This window comes from Daphnia pulex, chromosome 6 (assembly GCF_021134715.1).
Source record: "Daphnia pulex isolate KAP4 chromosome 6, ASM2113471v1".
Taxonomy (NCBI): domain Eukaryota; kingdom Metazoa; phylum Arthropoda; class Branchiopoda; order Diplostraca; family Daphniidae; genus Daphnia; species Daphnia pulex.
Window position 1 is genome coordinate 1,772,876 of NC_060022.1, and position 16,888 is coordinate 1,789,763.

Genomic DNA, 16,888 nt, shown 5'->3' on the forward strand with positions numbered 1-16,888 from the left:
GTCGGTGGGTGGAGGAGCTAGTCACGCAAAGGAACAAGGAACTGATAATAAAAGGGACTTGAGTGTATATGGGTCCCATTCTTTCTCCCCCCCCTCCACCACCATCCCAATATCGCCCCCTACCAGCTGTATTCCAGGGTACGGCAGCTGGACCAGAGTGTGCTGTTTGGCGTGCTGGTTGTAGGTACAAGGTCCTCGGCTAACGACACGCGCTCAATCAGCAGCGGTCCGCGTTAACAACAACAACAACAAAAGATCACCTCCGCGTGCTGCACGCCATCCTTCAAAAACAGCCATCCGTTTCCATCTCTTCCAGCAACTGGACAATCGCAGCAGATTGCCATAGTCTGACCGAGTGAAAGATTCGTGCGTTTGGTGCAGCTGGTTCGTCTCATCCATCAGTTGGCTCTTTTTTTTTCGCCCCTCCAGTTTGGACATCGTATAGACCACCATCCGCTCGAACCGGAAATTGAAAGGAAACGAACAAATTCCAAAACAAGGCGACAAATTTCAAAGTAAGTCCAAACAATTTTGTGTCTACATTTTAGAGTGACAATTGGAACAATTGGCGTCAAAAAGAAAAAAAAGCGGAGTCCATAAGGGCGGCGGAAGTGATGGAGGACGGAAAAGAATGGCGGGAAATGCGAACGGGAGGGCGACGCCTATGTCTGTGGAGCGCATGCTCTTTGGCCGTATTGATTCGAGAGCACAGTTTTCCATCAAAAGTCCTCAAGTATTCGCTATGTTTTTATCCGGGGCCCATTTTTATTATTGAGAGCAAAGATGAGATCATCGGGAAGAACAATAAGAAAACTAGTAAACAGCAGACCCAAATGTAGCAACCCAATTCTCCTAAAATATGAACGAATGTCTTTGGGCGGCAATTACTATGGAGCATTAAGAAAGTCTTCACAGATGAAAAGGATGCAATGGTCGGTTGCAAATTTAGTTTAAAAAAAAAACTAAATTCAATTCAATTCAATAGTTTGGTTTTTCGAAAAATGTTCACACAAAAAATGAAAATCAAGTTGTTTACCTCAAACAAGATAATCAACTAGATAATATTCAATTTATTATTCAGTTTTATCTTGTTTTTAAACTAAATTCGATCAATAAATTCCTAGGGCATAAAACCTGATGTTTAAGTTCCTACACTAACGATAACCACCATGTGACTTGTTCACATGGATGGTGTTGGACAAGAAAACTCTGAAATAGCTTAAATGATTCCTCATCATCATTTTCTTCTAAGTTTATTTCTAATTCGACCATGGTGGCCTCAGCCTGAGGCCTCTGACAAGAAAAAAAAAACCTATGTCTGTGCCTGCCTCTGCCAGCTTTTTACAATACAACATAATTCACACTCAGGTTTATAAATTAAAATTAAACATACCTGCCAAAATAGTAGAATGTTCATTATGAAGTGAAGAATCTATTTTCTTGTAGGTTTTATCGACGATTTTTAGTTCTCACCCTCTAAGAAATTCAAAAAAAGACGATTCACGTGTCGTGTTCGCTAAATTGCAGTCTGCAAGTGCAATCTGGAATGGTTTTGTTTGCAGTTGCCAAATTGTGAAAATGAATCGAAAATCGAATCAAGTTTTTTTATCATCGAATTTTTTATTTTGTCTTAAAAAAAATATTCAATACAAATAATTGGATAAACAAAAATAAAATTTAATTAAATAAATCGAATAAAACCGAATAATACGATAAAACTAGAAATTGGCAAAACTAGATTTACAACGTTAGAGCACACGTTTTCTCACAAAAGTCCCCAAGCATCTGTATGTTTTTATCCGGGCCCATTTTTATTGTTGGGGTAAAAGATGAGATGGCGAGAAGAATATAACAAAACTGCAAACAAAGACTCAAAAGTGCACCCAAAGTGCACCCAATCCTCCTAAAATATGAACGAATGTCTTTGGACGACGATTTGCTACATGCATTCGGTTATGTCTTCTTCCGCAGGTGATAAGGATGAAGTGGTCAGATAAAAAAGGTGATGTCGTTGACGCCCACTGTCGTGCCCAGCAAAGCTTTCAGCAAGAAATTCGCTTTGCTCGTATAAATAGATGTGTGCGATCCCGAGCAAAGCCTCGACGTTATTTCACATGCGTGATGCCAGCCGGGCTTTCAGTATTTTGGTGTTCGGATTTGTCCGAAATTGCAGAAAAAGAAAAGAGAGAAATGAGCTCATCGACGCAAATGAATGAAAGAAAAAAATTCCACAGTCGAACATCCGTGCATCTGCGTGACACAGTCTAACTATTTTCACGCAAATATAGCTTCGAGGCATGAAAAGAATAGATACAAAAGTATGTAGTCGATGAATGGGAAACAGCATTTTGTTTCTAGTCATTAAGAGTTCGAGAATAGACTTGACATTATAGAATCCCATTCCGGATGGGCGAACATCTCGACACGGATAGCTTTCAGAGCGCGGATTATGGCTTGCGGTCACGGACCCTACAATACGGTAGTGTTCGAATACGTTGATATTAAATGCAAGAAGGAGATGCAGAAGAGAAAACGGCCAGAGAACACAATAAGCTAAACTATTCAAATGAAACTTCCGTGAAACAACGGGGAAAAAAAGTACGGACGTGGTAGAAACAACAAGCTATCGCTTAGTCACTGTTTACTCAGCCGCTACACGATTTTGTGTGCCACCACAAAAACCTACGTCGCGTGATGTGCCCACCCGTGTCCGAATGGTTTGTTCACTCCACCGTGAAGTGGCCAATACCATAATATTCTTAAACTTTTCTTTCTTTTGACCATAACCACATCGACAGTTTATTTCCATTTTTCTTTCTTTTGTTGTACGTTTCATTTTCTTTAACGACTTCCCTGTTTCTATAATGGTGTGACCTGTCCTCACGTATTTTTCATTTAAAAAAAAAAAGAATAGAAAATGGCTGATGTCAACACTAAGTCGTCACCAGACGGTTTGAACGGTGAGCAACCACTCCAGTCGCTGAAAGATGAACTGCCCGAGGTTTCAGCTCCGGAAGGGGCTCCTGTAATAGCCCCCACCATGACTGAGACTGTTGCTGTTCCGGCTTCTCCTCGTCCCGGATCAGGTGCCAAGAATCCATTGACGGAGCTCTTCCGCGCATTTGCGAAATTCGGCGACAGCAAAGCCGATGGCAAGGCGATTTCTTTGTCGCAGAGTGACAAATGGTAACGTCATCTTTTTTTTTTCTGGAATAAGAATTCACACAACATTTTTCAGCTTAATCACGATCGTGTGTCATCCTGTAGGATGAAACAAGCCAAAGTTATTGACGGCAAGAAAATCACGGCCACCGACACCGGCATCTACTTCAAAAAACACAAGTGAGTTGAATTTACAGTGTAATCGCCAGAACGGCATGTCATTCAACGCGCACTGTTCCTACAAAAGAAATAATAAGTGATGACTTGCAACATAATATTTGTCTACTGGAAGCCTGGGAAATTTTTTTTTTCAAAAATAAGGACTGATTCGATTAAGTTGTACACAGAATGAAATAAGGGTCCGACTTATGTTTGACCTCTCTCTCTATAGAAGCCCATGCATTTTTGTGCATTTTTGTCGACGGCACACTAAGTGATCATTCTTCCATGTCAACTCATATACTCACGCCGTTGTTGTTTTCTTGTCGTTGGCACTCGCCTTGATACATCCGTATAGGTCACTCAAGCTGGGACTGGCAGACTACCAAAAGTTTCTGGAGGAACTGGCTAAGGCCAAAAAAGTCGAGCTGACTGAAATCAGAGAGAAGATGATCCAATGCGGACCCCCAGGAACGACCGGAACTACAGTATGTTTGCTGACACGATAATGTTGTTTCGTGATCTAGAAAATGAGTTATACATGTCTACTTATCTCGAAATTTTTAGGTCACCATGAAAACGGCCGCAGTGGACAGACTTACAGACTCTGCAAAGTACACCGGATCTAGTGTACGTATGAACGGCATAATAGGCTTTTTAAAAAGGGCTGTTTAAACAATCACTTACTACATCCTGCGCTAAATGTCTCATTTTGTCTATTTCTGTAGCGGATGCGGTTTGATGAGAGCGGGCGCGGTCGCGGGATGGATGGGAGGCGAGACAAACCTGACGGTTCCGGATACGTTCAAGGCTATGACAATAAGAACTCTTACGATAAGAGTCATTAAAGAAAAAGAAAACGATGAATTGATTCACTTTCCTTCAATACCTAAAGCGCAATTTTTCATTTGCTTTTCAATTGTTGAAAGGGAAATCATTTTGGTTTCGAATGCTACCCACTTCCGTAAGGAGTCTGTTCTGTGTTTGAACTTAACCCATTCCGTCGTACATGTAGAAGTCGCATTTCGTGAAATTTCTAAAAACTAAAGCATTAAAAGTTAACCCGAGAAACATGAAGTACAATTTCGAAAGAAGCCGTTTGCCACTTTTGTGGCAAATGTGCTCCCTTGCCCTTTTCATCGATTCAATAATACTTCTCCATTCTGTTTAATAATCCATTTGCAAAACGTATTTTAGATTAAAGTTTTTCGCTTTCCAGAGTTTAACAGGGAGACGCCCACACTTTCTTCTTCCGCTTTTTACTGCTTAAGAAACAAAAACAAAGCAAAACCTTCCCTGCATTACTCGACCATGATGACTCGAACGAACCATTTACAATCCTTTAAAGTGCGTTAAGCACTACATCCGTCTGTGTATTGTCTGGGGGTATGTAATACATGTTTTCTTGAATGGAATCAACAAACGAGAACCACTGTTTTTCGAACCAATCTTTCTGGGACTCGCTACCCATGGCAACAATGAGCTCATCGCTTTCGCACTCCACTGGTTTCTCCTGTTTTGAACTTCCCAAATCAACGAACTCGGTTTCGTCTTGCGTTTGAGATTCTATATTATACACGTCCCGACTCAAAGCCTGAAACGAATAAAAATGAATCAATTCTGTAGTGAAAAAGCAAAGACAAAAATAAAATAAAAATTTCCCAAGTACTTCATGAGCTTTAGCAGTGAAATTCTTTGGAAGGCTGGCCACGATAGGATGAACAAGATTTTGGAGTTTCTGATTGCGCTTCTTTTTCAAATTGCCAAAGGATTCTCTGCCAGCCAAGCTCTTCAAAATTATGTCTACCCGTAATAGGCTGGCCGCAGCAAACCACGTCGTATCCTTATCTTTTGACAACGGGAAAGGAACATCATAAATGTCAATCTGACTGATATGGCCATAGCATTCAGCCGTTTTGAGCCACATTTCGGAATTTGTTGGGTGGATTTTGATTGCCTATAGAATGTCTTATTTAGTGATCTTGCTTATTAAATATATATGGTGTTTGAACAAAGATTTGCCTGCTGGAGATGAATGAGTTCCTGTTGGAAATCCAAATTTTTTTGATGGATTTCCCCACACATCATGTGGTAAGAGGAAAAATGAGCTTCACTCTTACAACTCAGTTTCTGAAAATACATGGGATTGTCATTAAATGAGTCAAGCATTTCTTGAAATCAAAAGAAAACATACAAATTGATTGGCTGCTTCAAGGGCCATTTTGAAATCTCCAAGTTTAAGATGACTCCTACACAGACCCTCAGACACTTCTCTTTGGTGATTCCCAGTTCGCAGTAGTTTGAGCAATTCTGTAAAAGTGTTTGCAGCTTCCACGTACCTGCCAGTGTAGTACAAGTGATTTGCACGCAAATGCTTGATATTGAATGTAACATCACTCTCAGAGGCACTTTCGCAAACTTCATGAAACCACTACCACAAAATCACCCTTTAGTATACAATAAAAATTAAGTAGTGAGCTGGCAACTTACACCCGGTTCAGATCGATGAGCTATCCAGTGAAATTGTGATGATATTTCCTTGTTATCACATTCTTCGGATTCAAAAAAGTCGTCGGCAAAACTTCCGAAATCCATCTTTACAATTATAATTCACTAGATGCACAAAGTTCGCGATATTTATTTAGGCTACACGTGCGTATTGTTTGAAAGAACAGGAAATTATCAACAACATTGAGCAGACAACTTTTGAGCAGACTTCCCACACCATCATCATCCGATAAGATGGCGCTGTCCTCTCAGAGTGATAGGCAGAATAAGGACATGGGATGGGAAATAAATCGAAGGGTCTTGTTCTGTAAATCAAGTTATTATTCTAATTTTAATTATAAAAAAAGTAGCAAATGAGACTTCAAACTAAAATAAAGATAAAAAACTACTCGTTATCTATTCAGCTATAATTTATCGATCAACAGCTAGTAACAACATGCGCGGAAAATTCCACGCAACAACAATTCAACAAAACACAAAACCTAAAGGCAATGACGTTTTTTGGTTGTCGGTTATTTTGAATCATATCTTCATAAATTTATCGTCCCAAAATAAGTGTGATATAGATCGTAAGAAAAATACAGGTAAATATTTTCACGTGCATTGCATATGCCTAAAGTTTGGCAGAATTGTTATTTTTAAAAATAGATTTGTTCAACAAATCCAGTCATCAGAGGTAGAATCTATTGCAACGAAATCTTTCGTTGCACTAACTAGCCATTTTGGCTATTGCAACGAAATCTTTCGTTGCACTAACTACAGATATTGACTATTGCAACGAAAGATTTATTTTTTAAACATAATAAGAAGAAGAAGGAAACCATTATATTAAATAAAAAAAAAATTTCTTTTTTTTACGAAATTCGACTTAAACTGTCATTCTGTGAAATTGTTTGACTTCGACTGTGGCGCTGATTTGAAAATTTTTTTTACATATTTTTTTGTAATATGTGTCAATTTTATGTTGTGATAGGTTTATCAAGTAACCATGAAGTAACCTTCTTTTCGACATTGTCTCAGTGTGTAGGCTATAATTTATATTTCTGATGGTGCTAAAAAGTTGTACCCTTTAGGTTACCATCAAATTTTAATCTAAAATAATTAAATAACATTTGACGTTTTCTATTTTCAAAATTCTTTGCAATGGGACTCTCTTCTATGATTTGGCCATTCCCGGCAGGTACAACCTCGGTTCGATTACTCAACTTTTTTCTTGTACATTACATGCACATTGGGAAGATGTTATCACAGTCTGACCTCAGTGGACTACCATCACCAGTTACTAAATGAAGTTTACTTTCATCATGACAGGGAAATGTAGAATGGGGAAGTGTTGAATCTTTGAGCCGACCGACAAATCGACAAGAGCTAGCTTTTTCCCTCCTGCTTCCCAGTGCTTGCCAAAGTTCGTTTGCCGGCTTAAATTCACGACGACCTTAAAAACTTCCAGGTTAGCAGGGGAGGGGGGAAATCCAGCTGTAAAGAATCAAGGGAAAGATGGAACCAACGACGCTTCCCCAGTTCTAAGTTACTCTGCCTTATTTAATGATGAAAGTATAATGAATTTATGTACAGGAGTAGCCGAGTAGGCTAATAGTGGTACACTGTTGAGTGTCTTCCAAATCTGCATAAGTCTGCCTAGTAATTGAAAAACATAGAATGTCGAAAGTTAAAAATTAAAATTGGATGGTAACCCTTTAAGAGTACAAGTTGTTAGAAATGAAGGTTACTTGATGGTTACTCGATAAATCTATCACAGCATAAAAAATTGAAGCATAATATAAAAAAAATAAAATATGTAAAAAAAATATTTTAAAAAATCAATCAGCGCCACAGTCGAAGCATGAAGGAGGAATGGGTCGAAGCGGCACAGCATGACAGAAGTCAAATTTCGTAAAAAAAAAAAATTGTTTTTCGATTTAATATGATGGTTTCCTTCTTCTATTTAAAAAACAAAATCTTTCGTTGCAATAGCTAAAATGGCTAGTTAGTGCAACGAAAGATTTCGTTGCAATAGCCAAAATGGCTAGTTAGTGCAACGAAAGATTTCGTTGCAATAGATTCTACCGTCATCAGAAGTCACTACAGTGGTTTATAATCAAATATTTTATTCTGTAGGAGATCAGCAATGGCAAAGAAAATTCAGAGATATGAAACTCAAATGCAGCTATTTGAACCCAAATCAAATTTACCAATTCTTACTGAAGTTCCAGTTCGTCCAAAAACTGGATTTCAGTACATCTTTAAATGGGAAGATAAACTTAAGCGGCAGGAATGGCGTGTGGATGGATTTCGCTGGAGACAATATTCAACTGTGACATTCAAGTATGGTGATGTGGATTGCAAACGATATTACTTCAAGGTGCAAGTGGGGCCTGGCAACGAATTTACAACAGACTTCACTAGACATGCAATTGAGTGTCCACTGTACGAGAACAAGATCTTGATATGGTATCAGGGTGATGATTCCCTTGCTGTTGATGCAGCCCTTAAAGATGCCAAAGATTCTGATAAAGACAGTAAAACCCCACAGAGATTTGAAAATCAAATGAAGCTATTTGAGTCTGAAGCAAATTTACCTGTCTTAAGTGAAGTTCCTCTCCGCCCGAAGGGTGGATTCAAGTATATTTTCAAGTGGGAGATCCCATTAAAGCGACAGGATTGGCGCGTTGACGGTTATCGCTGGAGACAAAATTCAGTTACCAGATTCAGCTACAATGGTATCGATTCCAAACGCTACTATTTCAAGTTGCAAGTGGGACCTGTTGATGAATTTAGCACGGAATTTACTAAAAATGCCATCGAGTGCCCGCTGTATGAAAATCAGGTGTTAGTTTGGTATCAAGGAGACGAAACCGTGGTCAGGGATTTCGCTCATGGAAACTCCAAGGACCCAGAGAAAGAATATCATCGCACCGCTCCGTCTGTGCTGAAAAAGATCCAGATGGAGACTGTAACGGAGAAGTTACCTCTACAAGTCTATTCAGATATGTTGACTGATTGCTCTAATCGAGCGCGTCACATGATCGACGCTCCAAGAGACGTTAAACAAGTCCAAAACGCCCGAAAGTTTATTCGCAGAGCCGAACGTTCCACCGTCGATTCACCCAATGAAAAGAAACAAGTCCGAAACACGCCCAAAGTTCAGCGCAAAACTCCAAGCAAAGCGGATCGTTCGTCTCATGATGTAGCGGATGCGATATACAACTTGTATACTTGTGAAACTGGTTTTGTGAGTGATCTCCAAATAGCCCCTTTCCTTTTGGTCATTTGCTTCGACAAAAGTAAGTCCAAATGTTTGTCATTAGATTTATTTGCATAACTAAATTTGTGTTTTATAGATGCTGTATCAGAATTCAGGGAATTCATCAAACGGGAAGACCTAACTACGCAATGTCTTACTTACGACACAACATTTGCGATAGGAGAGTTGTATTTGTCAGTTTTGACATTCCGGCAACCAGAGTTTGAAGATAGTCCTGTCATTCCGCTAATGTACATGATTTATGAACGCGATGTGCCGGAAGTTCACGATACCTTCTTTATGCGTTTTGCTGCGGCTGTTCCAGAGTTTTCGACTCCCCAAAGAATGATCATCACTAGCAACGAAGAAGTAAGCATCACCAACGCCATCGCGAAACATTGTCCTGATGTTCCTCGACTCCGTTGCTGGCAACACGCACTTCAAAACATTAAACTAAAACTCCAGTTTTTTAACATCACCGAGCGACAAGAGGTTCAGCAATATGAAAGTGATTTCATTCGTTTACTGAATCAAGACTCGGCTGGTAAATACAAGTCTCTACTTGCTCAAATGTACTTGAAAAGATGGAAAAAAGTAAGCAAATTTTAAAAGTTTCGCAATTTGTAACTTGTAATTTTATCTTGAAATATTTTTGTTTGGTATTTAATTAGGAGTTTTCAGAATATTTTGACCTGGCAATCGATCCTGATATGAATAGAATGGGTGCATGGGCTCTACGCCCGTTTGGAATATCGCTTCAGACCGCCAACCAGCCAGAATCGTTCAGTGGAATCATGAAACGATTAAGTGAAACACATCTTCAGTGGAATAAGTCTTCTGTCGACGTATTGGTTTCGTCTTTGATGAAGATCACCGACTTTTTCAACGTTCGGGTAGTAAGAAGTCGATACCGACTCGCTGATTACGCCTACACACTCAAAGCCAATCTGAATGACTTCTATGGTGAGAGTGATTGCGACGTGGCGGAATCGATGACGGTCGAACAGTTAATGAGTACCATAAAAATTTCACGGACGGAATCAGCATCTAAGGTAGAACCGCTTCACTTTCTAAGTATCAACCTGCTCTCCTAATTCACGTTGTTACCGATTTAAGGGAGGAAAACGAAGCAACACCTCGACCTTACATAGCACCACCAGAAGATGTGCGTCCAAACAAATCGATAGCAGTATGGAGGAAATCTGTATTCTGGAATCAAATTCAGTGGATGAGGTAACTGAATGCTTTATTATTTGAATCTTTGTATTTTTCTGTCTTTAAAAAAGTAAAGATTATGATACCGTTTTATTAATAACTAGGCTGATAATACTTCGATCGCTGTTGAACATGTAATTCTGGTAGACGAGGCGGAACTGGATCAAGACACGGTGATGTACATTTGTCACTAAGAATAAGAAATCGCCTTGTGAGTCTGATAAGTTATTCATCCAGTATTCAGTGGTTAACTAGTTCCTGAAATGTTATATGAAATTACTTACAGAAAGAAACCTTTCTTCTGCCAAAGTCGACCGTCTGCCTTACAAGTTCATCCCTTTTTCCCATCTTCGGGGAAAACGCCTGACCGTTGACTGTCCTTGTCTAAACCTAAATTACTTCAATTGTCTCGTTTCGTGGTTCTATTTGACACGTCGGTCAAGTCTAATACCACAGACGAGCGTATTAATGTAACTATACTACTTGTGTACTGCAGTAATCCAGCGAATTCTTTTTTTAATTACAAAAACAGTTCAAATGCAGACAAGACACCGTTTGTTTTCTTTATCGCCATATGATTTTGCTAAGTCATCATGGCCGTAACTTAAAGTCGTCCTTGACTCAAAGTTCCATCCGCTGGACTTACAAATAAACAAGTCTGTACCAGATATTTCCTTCTACTTCTCGACATAAGTCTTGCGTGTTCTTTTTGTACGCATTTTCTATTTGATAATATCAAAATAACTCACAGTGTATACAATGCTAACGAATGATTTTTTAAACCCCTTGTCCACTTGTCTGCGTGCTTCTTAAAAATTTTAGGCCGTGGCCGCTGCTGGGCAATATGCAGCTATTTTCCGTTGGTATGTATAAATGTCAAACGCGCAAAAAAAAAAAAAAATTCGAACGTGATCTATGGTTAGAATTAAAACAGTAACCGGGACAACAGAAACAAACAAACCAAAAATAATAAAATTGTTTGTTGCTGGTTACCTTAGTTGTAAATCTATGGCAATCCTACAAATATATAAAAATGAATTCAGAAGGAATAACGGTGCAGTAGAAAATAAGTGCTCTATATAGCAGCAATCGCAGCAGCATTTATGACATGGTTTCCCAATTGGGATTCAATCCCGTGTTTAATTTCCAAATGATTACCAAGATAAAGAAGATGGCTTTTTTCATTATTCTCGTGTTGATGGAAAGTGTTTTAGCAACATTACACCCAGAAATATTAAAAGGGCAACATCTAATCATTGCCCCTATAACTGTAAGTAAATGTTATAATTTTCCACTGCACTTCACGTTTCAAAAATGTCTTAACTGTTTGCGCTTTCCCAACGGCAGTATCCCATTGCTCTCACGGAAGTGAGAAATTCTTCGGGTTACATAATCGAGATAGGGGGGATATCAGCTATTATGCTAGATTGGCTTTCACTCCGTTACGGATTTTCGTGAGAAATTCAAATCATAAAATTATCGATAAAGAACTAATATGTTTAAACAATAATTGCATGTAAGGTATTCTTTTCTTCAAATAAACAAAACTTCGATTGAGGGATCGAGCATTTCCCCAGGTTATTCCTCCTACTTGGTAAACGGGGTGAGTAAACGGTTTTAAATAATCCTGGCTAGCGTATTACTGCTTTGTTGAGACTTTACATTACGTTCGTTATTAGAAGTGCGACTTGATGGTCGGGGGTATGGCGACGCTTTATACCCGGCTTGTTTTTATGGATTTCACACATGGCTTTTTATATGCGAGCAACATCGGATTAATGATCCCAATGCCTGATGCTTCAATTAATGTTTCCGCGATCCTCAAACCATTTCAAATGCTGGTAGGTAATTTCTATGTATTTCGCATATTGATTTACTTGAACTGGACGCGAAAAAATCTTTGAAATCTAGGAGCTTTGATCATCATCTATTAATGTCTTAATTATTTAACAGGTTTGGATCGGAATAATTTGTGCTTTTTCTTCTGTTCTAGTCGCACTATATTGTTTGCTACGCTTTTCCAAACATTTTTCTAACGAAAGAAACGGGGAAAATCCCGGGCAAATTGAAACTGATAATGCGTCCATTAAAAGTCCAATCACTTGCCAACATTTTCCCTGCTTTACATCGTAGAGGTCATTTTAAGCCAAGGTAAACTTAAAAAAAAAAAAAAATCCAGCAGAAGAGTGAATAACGCAGAAGAAAGAATGATCTACTATAATTTTAAACTAATAATGTATAAAAGGTGGATACTGTCCTGATAGAAGGCTATTCATCCGATGGGTGACCATGGTTTGGTGTCTGGCAGCTTTTGTCTTGATCTCCAGCTACAACAGTCTTTTAGTATCGTATTTGATTTCTCCAAATGCTGAGCCTCTTATTCACGATATGAAAGATTTGTCGAACGTTTCCAAGATTCATCTAGTGGTGGATGCAGGCAACGGTTTCGATATTGGCTTTTCGGTAAGCTTCAAGTTCCTTCATCAAAAGTTGAACGGGTTAATGTAAAAAGTGTTAACTTGTTTTAAAAATGTATACGTTGCATTCAGAAAAGCATATATCCAGACGGCAGTATTTACAACCATTTGAAAAATAAGTTGCGCGATTATCCGAATTCCCGTTGTCTTAAAACAGAGAACTGTGTTAGCCTCGTCAAGTCTGGTAATCACGTCTACATCAACGTAAATATAAATACTATATGCGAAAGAAAACCATTAAATAACTATCAAAGTGTTTTGATGAAATGTATGCAGAGTGTCCTAGCCATACTGGATGTGATGAAAAACGATTTTCAATCTACTGGGAAATGTAACCTGGCTTTAGCCAAAGAGAAAGAATATGCTTCACCTTGGAGCTGGGCATTGGCTAAGAATAGTCCTTATTTGGAGTACTTCAATCAAGGGTAAGTCGTTGAACACATTTTAGTTATTGGTTTTCTGTTCAAGTCAATATTTAGATCATTACATCAGGTAGCTATGTAGTATAACAATTACATTAATCTCACGCACTTACTCTCTTACCGTTAGGATTCTTGAGATGCGTGACTTTGGGTTGCTGGACTTTTGGACCAAGTGGTATCAACCTGATGTTCGACAGTGTCTTGAAAAAGCCGATAATATAATGCAATTGAAAAAGTCTTCGAAAAAAGACTCAACACGATTATCTCTTAACAATTTGACAGGGGCATTTGTCATATTAATTGTCGGATATCTGGTCTCTTTCGTCGCATTTCTTGCTGAGAAAATTCTGCGTTGTAGAATGCAATAATCATTGCTATCAGATAGACCTTTAATCTGTTTTAGAAATTCTTTACCGCGCATTATGCTCCTGTAGCAGAAATATTTTTTGTGATTTTAGATTTAGTGACGTGGTCTTGATACATCAAATAATTGCCATGCCCTTAGAAAAATGTCGGTTGTCTTGTCGTTGTCTAAATTATAACGAACTATTAGTGTCTTCTATGACAAAAATTATGTAGTTTAATTGTATGCACTTCACCAGTAAACAAATAATCTGGAAATTTCAGGTGTAAAAGAGACACGATAAGTTTCAACCAATACCTGTTTCCATTTCTGGCTTCACAACTGGCACTCCACCATTCCAACTAAAACAACAAGATGTTGTTGATTTGGAACCTAATAAAAATATAAGAAACCATATATTATTATTAGCAGCTTTATAATAAACTAAAGACATTATAGACACTTAATTTTATTATCTACAAGCTAAAAATAATCATTTAGATGTGTTGCACTTGAAATAAAACACGAGATAATTTATAAACATTGCATCAAACATGTCAATTTAAACTTCATCTATAAAAACGAATATAATGAAACTTTATAAAACTTAAAACTCTACTCTCAACAAGATAATCTGAAGAGACCAACGCCCTGACATTATATGCCAACGACTTCGTCCACATCCACCATAAAAAATCAAAGTGAGCATTGCATAGCATACAGCAAAGCAGATCGTTCACGGTATCGGCACGAAATCATGAATTGTTAACTTTTACAACCCGACACTCGCGAAAATGCTCACAACTGCAACTGCTCCAATTATGTGGAAATAGATACCGATAGATTATATATGTAAGATTATTCCAATTCGCAACGTGTTCGACTGGTCGGCTTGGTCGCCATTCGAATTCGAAATCAGCAGACAACAATTTTTCATGACTTCCGGGCACGACGATTTCGCCATCTAGGAATGCTGGAATGGAGCATTTGAATAAAAAGTTTACTAAACCGTTAACGGTTTAACGGACACGCTTAAATTATTTCCTGGAATAACTCATCGAGCTAGAGCTACTACTGGACGGTTCAATTGAACTAGGGCTCGCGTTGCAAGCGTTGGCCTTCGGCTAAGTCACAGAGCTATCTTGGAAGAATTCTGGAATTAGGCAGTGATGTGATGTGATAGGGGGTAGGTGCGTCTGCATAGATCCGGCGAAAATTCTATTAGTAGGCGAAAATTCTATTGCACCGTCAGGCTGATAGGGGCGCTCTGACGGCTGGGGTAAACGGCTTGAGCAGAATTGTTCCTCGCCAACGACTGACGGGCAAAAATTTTAAAAATGGTAAATATGGTGACTTTGTAAAAATTAATGGTTTAACCTTACATTATAAATGCCATCGATTTTATTCAAAACGTGTTCAAAACAAGACATAAAGAGATCAAAACGCTCTTGTTTTACTCTTTCAAATGCCTGTTGAGCTTTCTTGGTTTTGGCGCGAACCTTTTCAAACTCTGTGTTGGTCCATTGTAGCTTTTCTCCTGCCAAGTCAAATTTTTTCCACAGCCTAAAGATGAACATAACAAGAAGTTGATCACGGAAAAATGTAAGAAAAAACAACGTACCCGCATATTAGGGGCTTTATTATGCTGAACTGTATGGCTCAACTCGTTCACGCGACGTTCTAGGAGATCACCTTCACGGCGTATTTCATCCGATACAAGAAGATTTTTATACTTGTCAGGTAGATTAGAATAGTCGACAACAATTCTAAATAAGATAAAAAACAAAGAGAATAAAGCGGAAATTACACCCGAATGTTGTGCAGGCAACTTACCTTTCTTCTCTCTCATATATCTCTTGAGAGTTTTGAGGAATGCTAACTGAATCGCTACCACAGGTTGTGACAGACTCGCTATTCATACTTCCGGTAGCATATTACTATCTTGCCCAATGTCTTCCATGTTACCAAGCGACATCGGAATAACGATATCTTCCTTCTATTTGGGCAACACAAATAATTAAAGAAACTGAATAAGATCAATTAAAAGAAATTAAATGGTTACCTTTGATTTATTTAAAATGCTGTGCCTTTCACTTTTTTTTTTTTCAATATTCGCTTCTAAACTAGTTATGGGGCTCTTCGGGATCTGTTTTATTTAGCCGATTTATCTGGCAACGCAGCATGGCGCCAGTCTTTTTTGAGGGAAGAACGGGGAGAAGAGGGAGAATGGGACGAATGGGGGAGAAGAGGAAACGTGGGTCCCCTTTTTTTTCGTACGCCCTCCTCCCTCCCACTCGTCCCATTCTCCCCGTTCTTCCCTCAAAAAAGACTGGCGCCATGCTGCGTTGCCAGATAAATCGGCTAAATAAAACAGATCCCGAAGAGCCCCATAGACTTCTGAATGTTCAGCAGGTCTTTTGTTACTGCTCCCATATCTTGTCGAGCCTTGATATTAAAAATACAAATAATGTTGTGACATAACATTTTTTAATTAACAGACAGAACGGATTATACCAAGGCCATGCCTTCATTCATATTGTCTTCTTACTTTTCCAATATTTGCTTCTAAACTAGTTATAGACTTCTGAATGTTCAGCAGGTCTTTTGTTACTGCTCCCATATCTCGTCAAGCCTTGATATTAAGAATACAAATAATGTTGTGACATAACATTTTTAAATTAACAGACAGAACGGATTATACCAAGGCCATGCCTTCATCCATATTGTCTAGGTCGTTCTTTTGACACATTCACATCGATTTCATTTCTTCCACCTTCTTAATTTCTTTACCAATTTCACTCAATCGTTTTTCTTCTGCCTGTTTGGCTCTTTTTAATTCTCACAGACCTTTCCCACCGTTCCACAATGGCTGCAGAAAATACAGTCGAAATAGAATTTTAAGCCACTAAAAATTATTATTAAATCAATACCTTGTGTGTTGTTGTTTTCCAGTAAACTGTCCAGGTCTTTCCTGCTACTAGCATACCATTGAACTCCTTCCTCCTCAATGGGGTTTCAGCCATGCAAAGGAGGTTGAAAACTAGTCACAATAACAATGGTGTAAACAATAGGGCTTTCGAGGAAGTTCACAATTCGAGAATCCTTTCGATTCATGGTCTCTAGAGCAAATTTCGTAAAATTAGAATGAAAACTGCTTTATTATTACCAACTTACAACATGAACACAACGCAGAGACAGTTACAATAATAACATAACAGTAACACCCCGAAGTCACAGTCGCAGTGTAGTGGTATACCACGTAATTCCATTTTCAGGTTTCGGCGAAGACTGAGAAGTCTGGGACCGTGGGTTGAAAATCGCGTTGCAGGGAGTATAGGCTTCACTGAATTTCCGATTT

At 38.6% G+C, this 16,888-nt stretch overlaps 4 protein-coding genes and 1 long non-coding RNA gene across 11 annotated transcripts; 2 read left to right on the forward strand and 3 right to left on the reverse strand.

The window, feature by feature from the left end:
- LOC124195416 (tubulin polymerization-promoting protein homolog) lies at positions 1-4,736 on the forward strand. Of its 2 annotated transcripts, none has more exons than XM_046589804.1 (6): positions 1-515; positions 2,910-3,186; positions 3,268-3,342; positions 3,680-3,809; positions 3,889-3,951; positions 4,050-4,736. In XM_046589804.1, exons 2-6 carry the CDS (start codon positions 2,918-2,920, stop codon positions 4,167-4,169), a joined length of 657 nt encoding a protein of 218 aa, XP_046445760.1. In that variant the 5' UTR covers positions 1-515; positions 2,910-2,917; the 3' UTR covers positions 4,170-4,736. The 2 variants fall into 2 exon arrangements, with proteins under 2 accessions (XP_046445760.1, XP_046445761.1); XM_046589805.1 differs by having other exon boundaries at positions 125-515; positions 2,915-3,186.
- Positions 4,663-6,079, reverse strand: LOC124195415. Its single transcript, XM_046589803.1, has 5 exons — positions 5,812-6,079; positions 5,516-5,752; positions 5,344-5,451; positions 4,991-5,278; positions 4,663-4,915 (listed from the first exon to the last, which is right to left on the reverse strand). The coding sequence occupies exons 1-5, from the start codon at positions 5,914-5,916 to the stop codon at positions 4,664-4,666; spliced, it is 990 nt and encodes a 329-aa protein (XP_046445759.1). The 5' UTR covers positions 5,917-6,079; the 3' UTR covers position 4,663.
- A 178-nt stretch (positions 6,080-6,257) lies between these two features.
- On the forward strand, positions 6,258-10,830 carry LOC124196205. 2 transcript variants are annotated; one of them, XM_046591081.1, is made up of 8 exons: positions 6,263-6,413; positions 6,478-6,495; positions 7,898-9,113; positions 9,171-9,667; positions 9,745-10,125; positions 10,190-10,306; positions 10,393-10,499; positions 10,575-10,830. In XM_046591081.1, the coding sequence occupies exons 3-7, from the start codon at positions 7,958-7,960 to the stop codon at positions 10,480-10,482; spliced, it is 2,241 nt and encodes a 746-aa protein (XP_046447037.1). In that variant the 5' UTR covers positions 6,263-6,413; positions 6,478-6,495; positions 7,898-7,957; the 3' UTR covers positions 10,483-10,499; positions 10,575-10,830. The 2 variants fall into 2 exon arrangements, with proteins under 2 accessions (XP_046447036.1, XP_046447037.1); XM_046591080.1 differs by lacking the exon at positions 6,478-6,495 and having other exon boundaries at positions 6,258-6,413; positions 7,948-9,113.
- A 1,661-nt stretch (positions 10,831-12,491) lies between these two features.
- On the reverse strand, positions 12,492-15,653 carry LOC124196206 (structural maintenance of chromosomes protein 1A-like). 4 transcript variants are annotated; one of them, XR_006875619.1, is made up of 10 exons: positions 15,593-15,653; positions 15,364-15,526; positions 15,152-15,296; positions 14,913-15,093; positions 14,368-14,845; positions 13,849-13,923; positions 13,602-13,718; positions 13,309-13,534; positions 12,827-13,224; positions 12,492-12,766 (listed from the first exon to the last, which is right to left on the reverse strand). XR_006875619.1 is itself a non-coding variant. In XM_046591082.1 (4 exons), exons 2-4 carry the CDS (start codon positions 15,447-15,449, stop codon positions 15,076-15,078), a joined length of 249 nt encoding a protein of 82 aa, XP_046447038.1. In that variant the 5' UTR covers positions 15,450-15,526; positions 15,593-15,653; the 3' UTR covers positions 14,917-15,075. The 4 variants fall into 4 exon arrangements, 1 of the variants encoding a protein (XP_046447038.1); XR_006875617.1 differs by having other exon boundaries at positions 12,492-13,224; XR_006875618.1 differs by having other exon boundaries at positions 12,492-13,224; positions 13,301-13,534.
- Positions 15,654-15,889: 236 nt separating this feature from the next.
- LOC124196208 lies at positions 15,890-16,784 on the reverse strand. 2 transcript variants are annotated; one of them, XR_006875621.1, is made up of 5 exons: positions 16,705-16,784; positions 16,461-16,649; positions 16,232-16,399; positions 16,045-16,162; positions 15,890-15,975 (listed from the first exon to the last, which is right to left on the reverse strand). It is a non-coding gene; the product is annotated as an uncharacterized LOC124196208 (long non-coding RNA). The 2 variants fall into 2 exon arrangements; XR_006875620.1 differs by having other exon boundaries at positions 16,461-16,740.
- Between the last annotated feature and the right edge of the window lie 104 nt (positions 16,785-16,888).